The sequence below is a fragment of the Lichenostomus cassidix genome, chromosome 2 (assembly GCF_008360975.1).
Source record: "Lichenostomus cassidix isolate B80296 chromosome 2, HeHo_3.0, whole genome shotgun sequence".
Classification (NCBI taxonomy): domain Eukaryota; kingdom Metazoa; phylum Chordata; class Aves; order Passeriformes; family Meliphagidae; genus Lichenostomus; species Lichenostomus cassidix.
Window position 1 is genome coordinate 70,322,260 of NC_139482.1, and position 19,313 is coordinate 70,341,572.

At 35.9% G+C, this 19,313-nt stretch overlaps 1 protein-coding gene across 5 annotated transcripts in view; it reads right to left on the minus strand.

Annotated features, from left to right (window-relative positions):
* RELCH (RAB11 binding and LisH domain, coiled-coil and HEAT repeat containing) overlaps positions 1-19,313 on the minus strand; it is a 76,864-nt gene that overhangs the window by 43,893 nt on the left and 13,658 nt on the right. For 4 of the 5 annotated variants that reach the window (XM_085052077.1, XM_085052076.1, XM_085052079.1 and 1 more), the window contains exons 2-8: positions 16,016-16,105; positions 7,971-8,042; positions 7,806-7,861; positions 7,578-7,691; positions 5,384-5,587; positions 5,203-5,294; positions 3,898-4,206 (exon numbers count right to left, since the gene is read on the minus strand). In XM_085052077.1, the coding sequence (XP_084908203.1) occupies positions 3,898-4,206; positions 5,203-5,294; positions 5,384-5,587; positions 7,578-7,691; positions 7,806-7,861; positions 7,971-8,042; positions 16,016-16,105 (937 nt within the window). The remainder of the gene's footprint in view (positions 1-3,897; positions 4,207-5,202; positions 5,295-5,383; positions 5,588-7,577; positions 7,692-7,805; positions 7,862-7,970; positions 8,043-16,015; positions 16,106-19,313) is intronic. The other variant, XM_085052078.1, reaches the window with a different exon arrangement.

Sequence of the window (19,313 nt, forward strand, 5' to 3'; positions counted from 1 at the left end):
AATGCTCTGATTCTGCACATTGCATAAAAGCATTTGAGTAGTCAGTTATGAGTTTCAGGTTTAAAGAGAGATTGCTCAACGGCCACTTTGGGATCTAACATTGGATTCAAATGCAGTCAGAACCTCAAAATCAACCTTAACCTGCTGTGTAAGCCCTTATAAAGGGTGCATCTGCACAAGCACTGCCTCATGGCCACATCCACCACCAGCCAACACAGCTGAGCTACTCAAAGCCCTAAGCATGCGTATCAAACCCTGATAACAGCCTGAAAACAGCCTTGTCTGTAGAGGGTAATTGGGCAGAAATGTTCCCAGAAAACAATTAAACTGACCACTACCTTAAACAGGCAAGAAGCAGCACCCTATTTTTCCCAGTAATGACAACTTCCTCTGCCTTATCTGAGGCCTGTACTTAGATGCTAATCTAACACCGCTTCATCCACTGTCTTTAAAGAAGAAAAACAACATTTGTCTTCCAAAACATGCACAGAAAGCATCTCACCCATTACCATCATCTGCTGTTTGAATCCTCTAATGACACTGAGAGGAGGAAATTCCTATTTCTTATGTGGAAAGTGGTAACACCTTTGAACCCTCAAAAATGCATCTGAGCACACAAAATCCTAGAAACCATTATGTGCATGGACATACATTTTATCTAATAGATTGAAACATAATACTTCCTATAGTAAATACACCCTTTTCTAATTGAAAAAGCACATTATGAATCAAAGCTCCTACTTATAATTATTTAAACTAATCCAGGAGGATATTGATAAATATACCAATTTTCCTTTTCTCACTATTTAGAATATTAAAGAAGAATTTTTATTTATTACTTGAAATCAACCTCTTTTCTTAACAGTATGTGTTTTTAAAGTACGTTTTCTACTTTAATGAAGGAAACCTGTTTTAATGTTAATCAGCTTGGTTTTGTGCAAGGTTCACTTAAAAAAATTTCTTAAACTACTTAAATGGTAGCCAGTTGTAAAGGACCTCTGTTTCACAATATGTTAGTCCTCATGCTGTAAAATATTATTGATTGACAGACTAACAGGCTCTACTCAAAGCTCTACATTTTTTTTTACACTGGGAGAACATGAGAAACATTGCAAAGCAGCAGCTTAACATTAACACAGCGGCAAGGCTTTGGCCAGCCCTTTGCCCAGGCTGTCCTTCAACTTGGCATTCATTCTGCAGAACGTCAGATCCTTTCCCATTTGGAATTCTAATTAAAATCCTACATAAGGGCAAAGTTCCATTCCCACTCTGCAGAGACTGAAAACTAAGTATGACAATATGCCACTGAATTTCCCTGTGGGTTAAATAACAGCAAGCTCTGGGCAGCATGAATATTGTTACGATTGCTGGCAATATTTGGAGTCAAGAAGGCTTCTCTTCAATGAAGTCTAACAAAATCCTTGATGGCTATACTGGACAGAATTGATAAAAGACCAAGGCTTTTCACACACAAGTCAGTGGCAAGTCTCTTCAAAGGCCAACAGATGCCAGTAGTGAAGATGTTGAAATATAAGGAAGTACAATGAACAAAAAGTCCAAGCACTGCTATTCTATTCCATGTAACTCTGCGACAAAAGAGTCAATTCACTCAAAAAGCTGCTATATGCAGAAAACACCTTGTATTTGGTGCAAATTACCACACACTTTAAATTAGTTGAATAAACACATTTGGTGCAATCTATTTAAACCACTGCTAGTGCTTTGCATTGCAATCTGTTAGCTGAGGCATTTTTCCAATGATGGCCATGTCCTCATTTGCCAGCATGCACGCACAGCTGCTCTGACTGCAGTCACACAAAGCAGGCTCACTTCCTCTTCTATCCTCTCTTCCCATCTGGGCAAGATTTATGCCAAGAATACACTTTATAGATACAGTAGGAACAATCTTGCCTCTTAGGATAGAGTCTTAGTTTTTAACCCTTAATACATTCTGAATAAACCATAGTAATTATTTTCTACAAATAACCCTGTATGGAAATCTATAAATAGCCAGCATTTTTTTGTGCTGCTTATCCCACACATCTCAAAACACTTTACAAATAATCTAATCTTTTAGTGAAAAAAAAATTACTGCATTATTACAAACCTAGGGCATAATCCAGGAAGAAAATTTAGTACTAGATACTGATCTATAAAACACTGTATCAAATATGCTTTCCTCTGACCCTTCACTGACATATTAAGCCCAAAGCAGAGTACAAAAATAGCTACATATTACACATGCATTTCTTATTTCTGCAGTGAACTGCATTTGAGGGGACTTCTGAGTTAACTCAATGGGGATTCATGGCTTCATTGAACTACTTTTCAAATAAATCCATGTGCAGTTATATTTAAAACAGCTGTAAGCAGCAAAACAAATGCTGTTCTTCTACAGTTCCTTCCTCACGCAGCGACTTAATCCTATTTTGATATACATCCTCACTACCACCAAACCATCAATCTAATATTCATGCACTTAATGCCACCCAGCACTCACTGTTAATTGTGCAAAAAGAAACTTGCAACAGCCAAATGAAAGTATACAGCAATCAATGCACATTAGTTGTAAGCTTTGATTACTACATAGCCTAGATTTTCAGCTAGGATATGAATGAAACTTAAAAAGAAAATCTGGAAAGCATAAATGGAACCACTGACTATTTTCCACAACGATCTAAGCTGTTTTACTTTCCTGTTAAACACTAGTATAGTCAACTATGAGAAATTTGTTATGAGACTCTAAAGTACTGTATTCATAAATCAGAAATCTTTCCTTCTGTCCAGTTCTAAAAGTGGTCACTGAAAAAGTGGCCCTGACCTTATTAGTCAGTGCAAGAAGTTCAGAAAATTCAGAAAAAGCAGGATAATAAGGTTTTGCAAGAAGCTCTTTTTTTTCAGTTGTTCTTTTTCTTCCCGCCACTGCAAGTTTGCATTTATTTTTCCATCTGCACAGAATGTCACACAGATTTCTACTTGGTTTTTTCAGATGGAAAGATAATTCTAGAAACAAAATACAGTACCAACACCAGCAAAAGATTGCTAAGGGAACTGACAAAATACAAAGTATGGCTGCCTGCTTCCCTAGGATCAGCAACAGTAAGATCATAAGGTGATCTACTTGCATATCTTTGTCCACAGCGGTAACAATTACAACTTGTACGTACCCTCATTTGTTTGTGGTCCATGTTACTCCTAATGACCACAGTGCTTTATCTATCACTTAACGAATAGGTCACTTCCCCTCTTCACTATAAAAACACTTGTACAGGTTGGAAAGGCTTTCTCAAGAACACTTACACACACAAACTCAGTCTCTGAGTAATAACATAACATGAATATGCTATTTTAGTTAAAAGAATCATAGCTACCCAATGAAGGCTTGCCACAAAATCAAAACTCAAAAAAGCAGTATGCCATTAGATACCTTCCTGATAATTAAAAATTAAGTAAATGAAAAATAATACTGCTTTCTAGGAGAGTTATACATAACTGCATAGAAATAGTAACAATTTTTTCCAACAACTTTTTAAGCAGAACGGAAGAGAATTAGGAATTAAAACTTAAAAGAGAATGGAACTATATCTTGTCTTCCCATTCACTATTCTAATTTTTTTGTTGCAACAAACAGAACTGGTTTTAGAAACAAGTAGAAAGTGAACAGAAATTCTGAAACTTAATACTAAAACTGTAGGTTTGTCATATATACTCCTTCTTAAAGAGATTAGAAACAATATAAAAATATCAGCACTGTACCCTAGAGGTATGTAAAGTCTTCCATTTGCCTTCAAAACACAAATGATCTATTCATTTGGCAGAATTTCAGAGTTAGGAAAACATCTACTCATTTTACAAGAATTTTAAATTATAGCAAGCAGTTTACAACTTATCACTAACCTATTAGGTTTATCAAAGTGGACTGCAGCTTTAGATGATGGAGCACATGAGGACAGTTTCTCTGTCTCTTTAGAGGGCACAGAATTTAGCATATCATCTTTAGAAGTCCTTGAATCCAGTTCGGCTGATAAAGCAAGGCCTGTTTCCTCAGCAGTTCCATGTTTATTGTCATTCTCAGAGCTCTTGATATCCAAGTACCGTCCATTGTCCTCTGAGACTGTGAGAGGCACTTGTTTTAAAGAAGGATGGGGAGCTACACCATAAACTGTTGATACAGCAAAGTTTTCATTCTTGAGAAGATCTATTTCACTGAAAAAGCAAAATATTAAATATTTTTGTAGCTTTCATGCGAATGCTGTTCAAATCACATGACTGCAGCACAAAGACAACATACTGAAGAGCTCAACATACTCAAGAGCTCCCTCTTCAATTCATGTACATTTAAAAATTCCTGTAACAAAAATAACTTTCATCACACAAACTGTTCAAATAAGCACTAGTTTCATTGCGTATTTTAGTAAATAATTAGTAGCAGGAGAATTGTTGAACTCTGAGTGAATCAATGAAACAAGTGAGTAACAACAGTTTTATCTCCTTCTGGCTGAAATCTGAGCACTGACACAAATTGTCACATGACAGAACTCTATCTAGGATTCAAAACTTAAAGTACCACAATGGTGGATCAATACGTTCTATCCTATCTGGCTTTGAAACAATATCTATGCAAGCCAATAAAGCCACTTAAAATTTATGCACTTTCCCATATGCTGCATTAGTACACCTCTTAAGAGGAATGATATCTTTTGGCTTACAGAATGCTATGTTTTGACCAAACTTTTAGAGTTGTTTTTTTCTTTTGTGTGTCTATTAAAGATACTGTCATGTATACTAGTCTTGCTCTTCAGAAAGAAAAGCTGTATTGACATCAGATATTAAAAACAAGCATCTTTCTGACAGTGTTTGCAAGTTGTACACACTAAGGAGTGACATAAAGCTAACTGAAGAGAAAACCTGCATAAAACACATCACAAGAGATTCTCTTTCCAAAGAAACAAAGAAGTTATATTGAAAGAACAAAACTGATTACAAAATTTAATTATATAGGTAATAATAGGGAAATAGTCAGTTTGTAGTCTCTCCCTTTTACTGAATCAAATACCATGTATTGAAAAGGAAAGACTGCCCTGCCCTGAAGAATTCCCAGTCATTTCCTGTATCTAAGTCATGTTTTCATATATGTGCTAGAAGAACACTGAAAAGTTATCCAACATTTATCAGCAGTGGAATTGGTTGACAAATACATACCTTTCAAGTCTTTGGATTTGTTCCATCAAAGACCATTTCTCACTGTTTAACACACTAATTTGATCTTCTAATTTTTGCACTATTAAACATTGCTAAACACAAGACAGAAACAAAAGAGTTTAGTACAATAAAGTTAAGTAGTATGGCAAACAGCTGTAACGTTTCTTCTGTACAGTCTTACTTCTATTGACTGTGGTGTTGTTTCAAAGACAGGGACGGTCCCAAGGATAGGAGTGTCAGCCTCTAACTCATCATCTTCTACACCAACTGACGCATCCACCACATCTCTCGCAGCAACACGATGGTTTCCAAAGTCACGGTAGAGTTGTAACAGGTCAGGAGGTTTTGGAATGTTCAATCCTACATCATCCCAAAGTTCAAAATCCTTCAAAAGAATAAAAGAAACTAAAGCATACAGTATACTTCCTTTTATTTTCATTTCTCTTCTTCATTTGACCACAGGTGATGCAATGGCAAAATAATCACATTAAGATTGTATTGTAGTAAATGAGATTAAGGCTTAACTCAGCAAGAAACAACAGCAGAGGAAGGATCCATGTCATGAACCAAAGCAGTTTCACCCTAAAAGCAGCTCAAGGTAACACACTAAAGACAAGACCTTCCAAAACCACATAGTTTACCATTTTTTCCCTATGACATGAACACTTTCCAGAATCAGAAATAATAATGCTCAAATTCTAGCAGAAGCCAATGCAGTTGATACAAGGTAGAGATATTGGTTTTGCTCTCATTTCATTCACACATACAGGTGTAATTTCCCTGAGGCAGAGAGCTACACTATCACAGAATCATTTAGGTTGGAAATGACCTCTGACATCATTGAGTCCAACCTGACTGATCATCACCAGGTCAACAAGACCAGAGCACTAAATGCCATGTCCAGTCATTTCTTGAACACCTCCAGGGACAGCGACTCCATCATCTCCCTGAGCAGTCCGTTCCAACATTTAACATTTCTGTGAAGAAATTCCTCTTGATGTCTAAAACAGCTCAAACAGCTCTGCAGATGAATGACAGTAAGGTGCAAACAAGGGCCTCCTGTCTCAAACTGTCACTCTATGCTCTTCCTTTTCTCACTGACATGTTATCAACCTATTAGTACAAGATTGTTCAGTGTCTGTATATATAAATATGTGCACTGTTACACAAGAGTTGTGATGGTCTCTTCAATGACAAAGTTTTCGTTAAAACTTTTTTCCTACTGTTCACTACAGTAAAAAAATACAGTCTTCACTATATTTTTTCCATAGTCTGGTCACATACATTTATTTGAAGAAAGATTATTTTCTGAAAGTAGTATGTCAATAATGTAGAAAAAAAGTCCCTATTATTTTTTAATTGCAGCACGTTTATATTTACCTTTCAGAATTAGGAATTTTGCTTTTTTTTTTCTGATTGTCTCACAACACAAAATCGTCTTAGTTGAGAACACAAATAATAAGGTTAAACTATTCATCTTTTCTCTTTTGGGGACTGCATTCTCACAAGTATTTAGATGTTAAGTGCAAATATTCAGTGGAGGTGGATGATTCAGAAATTCTATTTAACAACCTATTTGCTTTACAGATTAGGATATGAAATGTATGAAAAAAATAGGAGGACCAGTTACAGATATAACTGGATGAAATTCAGTATTTAATTCTTCTGGTAATATTCCAGTTTAGTGATGAATACATATTGGGTTGGTTGATATTACTGGGTGTTTTGTCGACCCAGAAACAGTCAGAATGGAATTAGAACCTTCCAAACATTTGAAGATATTCTTCCCATCAAATGCAAGCCAACAGATACATAAAACTGGTCATCTTATGAAAAATGCATCCAAGCACAGCTGTGTTGGGAAAGATCTAGGATAACACCTTATAACCACGAGTTTCTTCAATACTGTACTCAGTGCCATGGGGTGATTAAGTATACTCACACACACACATACATATGCCCAGAAGAAAACCAAGGAGTAAATTGTACATCCTGCACAAGCCAATTGAGTAGGATTTAAGGAGAAGATTATGTTTGAGATCCAGATCCTTGAGCTTAATAGAATGTGTGTCCCACCAGAATCCAACGAAGTATGTAACTCACAGTATTTCACTTCTTGTTTTGCTTCCTTTAAAGAATGCAAGCACTCTGTCTTCTTCCTACAAATTTTGGGAAACTACTGCTCAAACTGCTGTGTTTTCAAACTGTGGTTTATATATGAAAATGCTAACTAACATATTTAACTCTTGGAGTACTCCTATATATGAAGTGAACTACATGAACAGGAAAAATCCTTTAAGGTCACTTATGACAAGATCAGAATATGGAAAACAGGCATGTAAAAAACCCCAAACAAACCCACAAGCAAACGTTACCTGATCATGATTTTCATCTGAAAATGTTATTGATGTAAGCTTGTAACTATTCTTCAATAAAAATTCATTAACTAGGAAGTTTAGAGCTCTTTTCTCAAGAGGTCTGATTGGCTCCTGGAAAAAAAAAAAGAAAACAATATACTAGATCTTTGGTTTATCCTCCTTCCAACTATGGAAGCATGTCTATACTAAAATCCATGCAAAGCTCATTTATCATCAGCCACCTACCTGAATTTCAGGACTTGATTTATAATTTTTTCGTTCCTGCAAAGGAACTTCATTTTCTGGGGAGGAAAAAAAAAGTCACTAAATTTTACTCTCTCACAGAGGATGAGCTCAGCTACTTCTACATTGTTTAAAGTAGAGACTTAAGAAAAGGTTTATGTACACCACCTGCAGCCTGAGTCAGGTTGGCTCGAAGGGCCTGTATGGTCTCCTTGGCTTTCCGTAGTTCAAACTCCAGGACTGGACAGGGATTTGGATTAAACACACACAGGCATCCAACCAAGGCAAGGGAAACAAAAATAAAATATAAAAAGCAAGGATGGGTATGAAAAAAAAGATACCGTTTGTATTAAACATAAAGCATGCAATCTTTATGGAACTTATGAACACATGCAGCAGAGTTGGTCTGAAAGCAAACTGGTGAACATTTTCCATAGTTTCACTGACCTTAGGTTAGCTAAGTCAAAATTTCAAGCTGTCTGACAAGGACTCGCTGTAAGCTTTTGGGATAATATTTGGGAGCAGATGCTGTCAAGTATTTTGTTTTCTTGGGGCAAGGGGAGTATGGGGGCAGTCAGGGCACAGATCTAAATGAAGCAAATATGTGGTGGCAGCAGAGAAAGCTGTCTCCATGTAGCAAAGCTTAAACCATGAAGTGAATGTATAGTCCCATTGAAACTACACATTTTTTTGGAAAAAAATATCATACACCAGAATTTTTGTAATTTGAATGGGAGATCTTGAAACATACTTTATCTTACTAGAAAGAATAATCTCATTTAAATTTCTATTTTAAAATAGTGGAGTTTTAGGAATGTTCTACAGTCAGTTAAGATTTTGAATTCAGTTCATTGAATTGACATGAAGAGATGCACAAGACTAAAAACACCCCAAAAAATGCAGCTCTTCTGCAGTACTTATAAAGAGGCTTGAAAGAAAATAAACCTTTGCACAGCTATTCTTGAAATTTTACAGTGATCTTCAAAGATCTAGAGTCAGCTTTAAATTCAAAACCACTTAATTCTAGCTGCTGTTACCACCTACTTCACCTCTCCACTCCCTCAGTCACTGTTACGTTTTTCTCATGTTCCAGTGTTTCCTCCAAAATGGGCCAGTGATAATTTGTGTGCACTGGGATTTTATGTGTTTTGATGCTGGGGTCATATGCATATGGTAGCTTCAAATTTTAACCCCCTGGACCTTTGCAAAATATATAGCAAATGTTCTTTTAATAGCCATTCAAAGTTAGAACATCTAGGGAAACCTACGTAAGAAATGACAAGATAAATACATACATTTCACTAATTCTCAGATTAATCTAATCACACTTAAATATGCAGTTACCAGAAGGAAAGATTCTTCTGCTTAACTAGAAGAGATGAGCACAGAACACCTACCATGCTGAAGTGTTAGATAGCCTATTTAGAATAGTTTCATATCTACTTTATTCCATGCAAAATGAAAAATGTTTTAGTGACTTTTAACAAGAACGTTTCAATGAGATTTTTAATCACTGCCTGGAAACAATTTAATGTGGCATTTTGAAACATTTACATAGAGGACAATGCACAGCAGAAACATTGCATTGGCCCTTGCTGGTAAAAAGTGTTACAGAAGGCTGCAAACAAAATTGTTTCCTCTTTTGAGCATCTGTTACTAAGACTCTTTTGCTAATTAGCCCTCATGGAAAAAAGATTCACTCAGTTTGCAGTTCTGCATAAAAACTGAAGGAGTAACTACAGTACACCACATTTGCTACATGAAAGTAACTTGTTTGATGCACAGAATTTTACTGCAGCAATACAAAAGCGCAACTGAGGATACAATGAATAAAATATGTAAAATCTCTCTAGTATTCAGCAATGCTGATCTGCAAATACTTCTGTGCAACAAAGTCAGAAAATGCTCTCACGGTAAAGTACCTAATTTTAGCACTTCCTTGCAATTGAGTAACTTATTCACAGTTAGTTGTAAGATACTAATTTGTTACTTTTTGAAAATTTTAAAGAACACAAATTAAGGAATTTTTCTTATGGAAATGACTATGTGTTAATATTTTACTCTTGTAAAATATTTTCAGAGACCAGAACAGTTGCAGATCAGGAGTGCCCTGCACTAGAATGATATAAATAATAAAAAAAGTTAGAAAAACAATGCAAACTATAAAAACTCAGGAATCCAATTAAGGAAAATAGGAATAAGACATGTCTGAAGGCGTAGAAAGCCAAAAAAACTCATGTCAGACAAACCCATGTCAGACGGCAAGAATTGATTTTTAGTGAACTGTGATGATGCTGAAAATTCTTAGAAGTCATTACGACTTCACCCATTCAACCTTAAAAGTAGATTACTCTGCTGCATGTTTCTGTTACATAGTAGAAGATTCTGAACATAGTATATTTGAGAAAGCTGTCACTTCGTAGCATGTCACAACAGACACATAATTCTAGCACAACACAGCATTGTTACAGTTGCACCTCATCTAACCTTACTAATGCCACCATTATAATTGTCATGATACAAACCTTGATGCTTTCAAGTCAGTTACAAATGTAGCTTTTATTTGAAGAAGTTTGTAGGTGTTTACATAATCATACTTGCAAATAGCTATAATGTAATTTCAGTCAAATGTTTAACTGAGATTAAAAGCTCTTTAAGTTATGAGTTAAGAAATGTGTTCTTCCACCAAAATATGTAATGATTTTTAATCAATTTGTGCACTATTGCAATCAACACCAGAAACCCCCACTTGTTAATTCTATAACATTCTCTTAAATAAAAAGATAATCTTTTAACCTTTTCTTTGTAACCTTTATGAAGAATCGACTTTTAATATAAACAACCCCCAACCTCTCTCCCCCTCTCCTGTTACAAAGCTGAAGCTACACCTTCAGGAGCATTGATAAAGCCAGCTAAAGTTTAACTTCATGCTTCGCTGGGCTGATAACATGTAGAACTCCTGCAACTTGGTGAAGGAGCTGACCCTGCTTAAGAATGATACACAAAAGTTTTGCTGAAGACAGCCTAGGAAAGGAAGGAACCAAACAGATACTCCTCTACGCCAGGAATGCACAGAACAGAAATTTAGAGCCTTGAGGTTGGTTAATCTTCCTACAAGGAAAAGGCATTTCTGAACAATTGAGTTTGCCTTAGGGGAGAAAATTATTACAAATTTCAATGGCTCTTCTGCTTTTTCTTTATTAAAAATTTCTAAACACTACAGCCACCATCCTGAAAAAAATTACAAAGACTGACTTAAAACAATGCATGGGACCAAGATTTTCAGATCAGGTATTTTTAAATGTTTGTTTTCATGCAGCTAATCCAATTACACTTTAAAAGAGAAGTGCATATCTGGAACGAGTAGCTTGCCTGCTGAGTTTTGGAATTTCAAAATTTAGCTTTCTCAAGGGTCTTATTTTATTGACTCACATTTGTTAATGACTTCTTAAGTTACTGGATGATAGATTCAGAAGTTACCTATGAAGAACAACCTGCAATTTGGGATTGAACAAGTTGAGATGTATGTGAACAGCAGTCTTGTTAGGCCAAGGCCAAAAAGTTGAGGAAATAAACAGTGCTTCTAAAATTATACAATACTTATGTTGCACAAGAAGTATTATTTCCAATTATATTAGAATAATATATTCTACATATGAATTACCTTGTAAAATTTTTGCATACTTCACTATGAAGTACTCAATACTTCAGATAACATTAGAAAGGTAGTTTTATGTTGTGAAGGCACTATATGGCATTTAGAAATTTTCTTTTCAAAGTAGCTGTCCTCTGAATTATCAAGGGCCCCTGTGCTTACCCAGTTTTCCTCAAATTTTCATACTGTTACAAGCTTTCTTGTTTGTTCCTTAACTGACATTTTGAGTCCTTCCTCCTTGCCAAGTAAACGTAGAACTCCAGATGTCCTAAATCATGCCCTCTAAAACACGTATGACATCCCATTACACTGGAATCTGAATGAATCTGTGCATTTCGAGTCAGAAGAAATCAGAAGAAATTTAAATTCTCTGACAACAGCTAGCAATGAAGCCACTGTCACAAACATACTTCAGGACCTGAGGTTTCTCAATTCCCATTTTTTTATACAAGTACTAAGGAAAAAAGTGGCCTCGAAACGTGAAACATTTCAGAACATAACACAAATAGCCCTGAAGCAGAAACCTGTACTTCAGCACAGATGACTACCACACTACAAAAATTAAGACCAGCATGAGCAAGTAACAGAGAACTTCTTGCCACTCCAATAGTGAGGAGGCCAACACTTCACGTGGTAGCCTCATAAATGCTTTTAAGTTAACGAGAAGGACCAGCTACAGAGAAGACCTGAACTACAGCAGACTTGTCTTCAGGTTCAACCCTTGGAGACCTTCAACCTGGAAGGAAATTTAAGAGGCTTACAACTGCTTCAGAGGGCTTAAGACAAAATGGTAAGACAAAACCAGATCGGCTTTCAGGATGAAAAAAGTGCACACACAATGTTAGCAAGTGATTGTTGTATTACAGATGCCTTTTGTGTTCTGTTTTTTAGTTTTGTTTGTTGATTATTTTTAAAGATGTTCCTCTGATTTTGATGTGCACAAGTTAATAGTACCTACTAAAAAACACAAACAAAAAGAATCTATAAAAAGCAGAAACTGTGAACCTAAGTCTAGATAAATGAAATTCTCAAAAATACTCAAGTGTTTTTTGAAATGCTCTCTTCCCATCAAATCTTATTCTGCTAATCAGCAATACACAGCCTAGCTAGAAATCACTGCTAATACAGGGAAATCTGAGAATACATATGACTGAAATGGAATTTGATTATAAGAATTAATTTTATCATTGAAAACACAACATGTATTTTTAAAATGATCAGATTCTCAGAACAGTTGATGTCAAAGGCAGGTTAGCAATAATAAACATTTTGAATTATGCAAAATAGGGGGTTTAGACACATGGCAAATTTGAGATGTGGCAGAAGATTCAGTCCCTTAGACTGAATATCAGACAACCTACTTAAAGCAAATGCTGTGGGTATTGAAGTTAGGCGTACCCTTATTACATAGGAAGAGAGCAGGTTTTCCATTCTCTAACTGTTTTATGGAAATTATGAGTATTTGCAGGAGATTTACTAACCCTAACAAATCCTTCAGGACTGAAGTTTATCCTAGCAGCAATTATTTCAAGCACTTGACACATGACTTTGGATTCAACACTTATCAGTCTTAGAGAACAAGTTGTTTCCATCTAATAAATTGCAAGCTGTAAGGATGCATTTTGGTTTTTTTCAACTCTAAGTGGATTACAAATGTATTATCCAAATTGTTATGTAACTCTCATTTTCATTAAGATCAGGTAGATAAAGAAGAAAATCTATGGTTTCTAAATTGCAGTTAGTTTTGTCATACGTATACACAACATTCTGACTGGCTTCTGTGATTTGCATCTTTCCAGTCAAGCTGATAACATTATAGATGGGACTCACTCAGCTTCCTTCTATCACACTTCCCAAGTGAAAAGCTCACAGCAACTCTTCAAAATATGTTTGCTTCTAGGCCAAACTTTGATTCTAATGCCAGATGGAATGAAGTGGGCTAATAGTTTTTAAATACTGAAATCAGTTTCAAACAAGAGTTGATACAGTAATTCCCAGGAATTTTTGGATTGTTAAAAAAATATGGCAGCTAAGTCTACCACTACCCATAATGGGCAAATGGAATATGGTGGCTTTGGATGATATATGCACACATTTTTTGATTTGGGGCTTTCTAACATTGCCAAGATATGAAAGTGTTCGTGAAGTGGATATAAGTTCAGTTTTGAAGTCCTTCTGACTTGGAACCAATTTACCAGTTTCATTTAGTGACTGGTGTGCATTCATTTCCTATCTTTCATTTGATATGATAGGGAACTGATATGGAAATCATGCGTTCTGTCCGAACAGTTAAAAACAAAGATAGCAGCATGAGAAAGGCATTTACAAGGAGAAACTACTCAAGCCTCATTCTCAGAACTATCAAAAGAAAAATGTGATCATGGTCTCAAGCTTTCACAATAGACTACCATTTTATCTGCTAAACATCAAAGCTTTTAACTGAAAATAAAGAATTTTAGAGGAAATAAGCAAAATGGACTTGCAGTTAGGTTTCGAAGTGTGTTTACAGTTAAGAACAACTTCAAAAGCAGAAGTTACAAGTCAGAGTTTGGTTAAAGAAGGAACTGGATTTGCAAAATTTTTGAAACCTCTGCTAACTTAATTTTTTTAATGTGCAAATTAAATACTTATCAGTTTTTTAAACTGCTCAGGAAGACGGCTTTAAACAGAATTGAGGCAAAATATGTTAAGCAATTATGACCAAACCAGAATTTTAAGTAGAAACAGGACATTTTTGAAAACTTCCAGCCTTTACAAACATCCAGAAATAATATCCAGTCTTGCTTCATTCAAGTTAAGTTCCTTTTTAAGAACTCTTTCAATTAATCTCTAAGGGAACACAGAACTGTAATGTAAATATCCTGACATACAATTTCCTCATCAATTACATATGACAGCAGTCAATCAATATATGGTAATTGTCAAAAATCTTGATAAATTTTAGGATTTACTTAATTTAATTAATATTTAATTTTATGATATATTAATTTCATACTGAAAGTAATCAGTATTTTATTGTTAATGTTCTGTCAGAAGCTTACTGGTTCTACTGGATGTCAATTCTGATGAGTCTATATTTTTTGTAAGTCTCTAATCCAATTCCAAAGACAGCTCCAAGCAAAAATCAAACTAGCTTTCTCAGCAACACTATTGTCAAGAAATACTGACTAGAACCAGGAAAAATCTAATAAGATAATGAAAATAAATCAAATAGTAGAACTTTGCTTGTTTCTTTCTTGCATTCCAGAGCACAATTCACAAATTCTTGGGTTCCTTAAACACTATTTGTTTAGAAGATTAGTTGTCTATTTACAACTATTGCCTCCTTGGAAAGAATTATGTATATTGAAAAAGAAAGCAGACAGATAGTAATAAGAATCCAGATGTCTCCATATAAATTGAAGAATACTGAGTTCTTTTAAGATTTAGACCAGAGCACCAGAAAACCTGGATTTGCTTCATGTTTGTGAATTTAATCCAGTCCTTTAACTCAGCAACATTGGCCAGGTAAAATAAATGAGATTTTCCCACCATTTCAGACTGACACAGAAATGAGATTTCACAATCAAGATCCTTCACAGAACTATGTTTCATCAGCCTTTTCATTGCTTGGTGGTTCAGAGTAGAGACAATAGGGTGGGGAACAGAGTCACAGCAGCTTGCATCATTCCAGGTGACACAAAGCTTAACCATGTGAGCAAAAGTCACAGCACAGACAACTTCCATGTGCTCAGGATATTGAGCATTACTAATTGACTAGAAGTAAACAGAGTTCTGTAGCTGTTTCTAGAGAGCTTTTATGGGTTTCTCTATGGAAGCTGTGAATAACTTAACACATGAACTTGGAAAAAAACCCTGGACAGAGAAACATGGCTCACATGCAAAAATCATTACTAAAATAATTTCAAATGTAAGAGAAGGTTCTGCCTTTGGTGATATAATAGTTCCTAAAATTAAAAGTGCCACAGGGTCAGAACAAGAAGCAAAGAAAGACACCTCTTTAAACCAGTGTTATACAATCAAAGAATCAAATGGGAGAGAAAAGCACTACAATTAAGATTTGTAGCAAAGCAGATTAATGGAACTAAGTAAATTCCAAATTTGCTTTGGGTTTGAAAATACTTATTTGATCTCCATGATAGCTATATTTAAGAGAAGACTCGCAACAGATCTTTATGTCAGAAAGCTCTCACCCATGGAGTAGTCACAAACCACTATGTAAAATAATTTAGTGTGTGTTTCAGCTTAACAGTAGTAGTCAGTAGGCAATAGTATCAAGATACAGTTCTACTGTCAAAAGCTGGGCACAATTTTCAAGTATACTGTTTGTTTCTGCACTGGTGATATCTGGAGTCATGCAGAAGTACACCTGCCTGAATATTTATAGTAATTACAGCAGAAGTGTCTAAAACATGATGGTATCATCAAGTGCCTAGATAAACCACCTCAGTGAAATCTTCCCATGCTCAGAAATGTTCATTTAAATATACTTACGCTAGAAACAAGTCAAACAGTAAAATTAACATTCTATGATTCCTAAAACATAGAACACACTTACCTGCTACTCTTTCATCAGTTTCTCTATTGCCATCATCAGAGTATCTCGCAAAATCTAAAGAATCAAGAGTACTGATGCTTCCAGCACGATCTTAAGGGGGAGAAAATAAAAAAAATACATCAGAAAAAATCCTGAAGAGCTGCCTGTCTTTTACAGAGACAGTCAAAGGATCATCTCATTTCAGAAACTATAAATTGGAGGCTACATGTTCTGCAAGACCCATATTTTACTGCATTTTCTAAAGGTTTGTAAATAAAGAGTGCATCGGTACATCTGAACCAAAAATGCTGCAATACAGCAAGTTCACTGAACAGAGGCTGTAAGAGACTCTTGCCCCCCCTAAAAGATGGTATTTCTAGCCTGTCCACAGCAGACAAGGAGTAGTGTATTGCAGCACTTCCCCTTTTCCAGGGACCAGATACTTTGGCTTGCACACACAGGTGAGAATGTATAAGAAACCAAACTGTTGAGTGCCAAGTTTCAAGCAGTTCCCATTTAACAGAAACCTGTAACTGCCTCAAATACTCTACTTCCTTTTCCCATTTTTAGTATTTTAAGGCATGTCAATGTGACGAAAAACTTTTTCACATATCTCCTGATCTAGCCTTTAACTTCAGTACATACCCACATAATCAACATTTACTAAGGACCGAAGTATCTAACAAAAGCAAAGGAAGCACAGTTCATGCTATTGCAGGTATAATATTCACAATCTAAAATTAAATTCTTAATTTTAAAAAGAAAACAATCAAGAAATTCAGTAACCAGCATAAGGTTTTGATCAGATCTTGACATTTTTCATTTGAGGGGAATGGGAAAGAAAAAGCCATCAACCAAAATGTAATTTTGGTAAGTCTGTTGAAGCACACATTCGTCTTTTTATTATAAAAATGTGCAAATTACTTGGTAACAGAACTCAGAATAAATGGAACACATTGCTAGAAAAACTGAACTGAACAGAAATTATATTAAGTACCTTAGTATCTTTCCTCTCGTTTTGAAATTAATTTCTATGTAGCACTTCAGAAATAATTTTAATTACATTAGAACTGTTGTCACATTAACAAAGAACAAACTCCACAGAGCTGTCAAAAAACCTTGTATCTGTCAGTAGAAATAGAAGTAATTTCATCACTTGTCAGCCAAACTCTGTCATGACTAACATCATTAAGTATTTAACCTCTCCTACCATTCTGCATTATGTAAAAAAGAAAAACTAAAAACCAAAAAAGAGTTCTATTAATAAGTTTCTTTTGTGCCTAAGATGTCCTGTAAGGTCTTGTGACATCCTCTCTACATATGGACCAGCACTGCACTCAAATAAGAACATCTGAATTAAGACTGATTAAAGCATTTACACTAAAAAGATATAGAGAACACTAGACTTACCAACACTAACACAGTTACAGAATACCAAAACTAAAGTGCCTGAAAACCCTTACTTGTCTGTTCCATGGACATAAAGTATATGACAGTATACAGTTTATATCTAACCACAGGGCTTTTTCCTTGTACAAAGCTTTCTCATCCAAACAATGAAACAGACTGTTGCTCCTCAGGGAGTCTCTATTCAGTCATTGGTTTTAAACCTCATTGTTCATATGCAGGTTCTGGCCTTTTTCATTTTTTTCAGACATTAATCTGATTTAATAATTCTCTGTAGGCTGATCTATATAGCTTAGCAACACAGTACAATCTCTTATTTTCATGGCATCTTTGGAAAATGGACTGTTGTGAAAATAAACCAGTGGGGAACCACATCTGGAGAGACTAAGTTAAAAAGTGAACAGGAATTTTGCATGCCCAGTGTGAAAGCCTTTTCAAAACACCCAACAGCTTGGTGAGTAGATATTGCTCCAGCTCATTTCATTGAGAGGTGCAAGATCATTTTTTGAAATCAAATTCAAGATAACATTCAAATGGAGATCTCAATGAAAAGATGCTGATTAAGAGAAGTGACGGAGTCTCACATACAGCATCACTATGGCAAATGCAGAAATGAAACTGTTCCCTCCTGTAGTCTTGCCATGTTCACAGATCAATTTTCTAATGAATTTATGAACAAAAGCCAAGTAACATCAGAGAAACAACGCTCAAATTTTCAACTTAAATCAACCACACCACAATTACTGGAGCATCCAAAGGCATAAGCAACACGAACTTTTTTCATATGACTAGTGGCGCACTTCAGAGGCCAAGGCTCTCCCCTGAAAACTGATAAAACAAACCCACAGATAAAACACAAACTTATTTGCTCAAGGCAAAAAATTCTTGAAAAAAACCCAGACCACCAAAAACCAGTTGCCTAGAAAAAAGCAGGGGGAAATCACAATCTTTGTCAGGATGCACACAACGGAAGCTGTTTAAGATCACACCAGCAGCCGTGAATCCAGCAACTCATAGTATCAATCAGTTCTACAACCTTAATGGTCCTATAGGAACTCAGCAACATCAAGGGGGTTTACGATTTCAACACCCAGAAATTGCCTTAAGCACCACATTTACATGCACAGTAGCAATTTGCAGGGTTGAAACTTGTACATTCAGGATTCAGACTACACTTTATCATTACAGTGTTCATAATAAAAGCAAACATCTGACTTCCTTTTCATACAGTCCGGCATCGTGAAGATACACAAACATCTACATTCAGATCTATTCAACCAAGACCTGCTGAGGAACATCAGCCTCACGGCCTGTTTCCTGCTACCATTATTTCCCTCTGCCAGTAATGCTGATCCTCCTTGCCATGACAAAAGTATCACGCCCATTATCACACCCCCTAAGCCAAGACATATCATTAGCAGTACAGTCATGGTACACAGGCACTGCCAGGCAGGGCGGTGCTGAACAATGAAGAGGCCATCGCCTCACGGCCCTAAAATGTCATGTGGGGAGCTGTGGCTGTGGCCTCACTCCATATCACTATCTTTGTAGGCAGTCATCAGCAGAGGTGGAACTCCTAAAACTAAAGCAACTGTCCAGAAAACCACGGAACATCTTATAACCTCGTATTTTACACTTCCATAAAGGATGTACCTGCTTTACAAAGGATCAGAGGGTGTAAAAGGTACCTCCCTGCTGGCAGCAGAGCGGCCCCGTTTGTTAGGAAAATGGGCAGGGCTGTTTGAAGGAAAGGAATCAAAGGGACGGGTTGTGCTCAGTCACACAGCTCACCCGAGGAATGTGAAACATCATCATTTGTCTGAAGTACAAATTGTTGCACTCCAGGACACTGAGTGGAAGTATTTAAGCTACAGTATTCAGAAAAGAGAACTACTTTCTGAATTGAAACAGG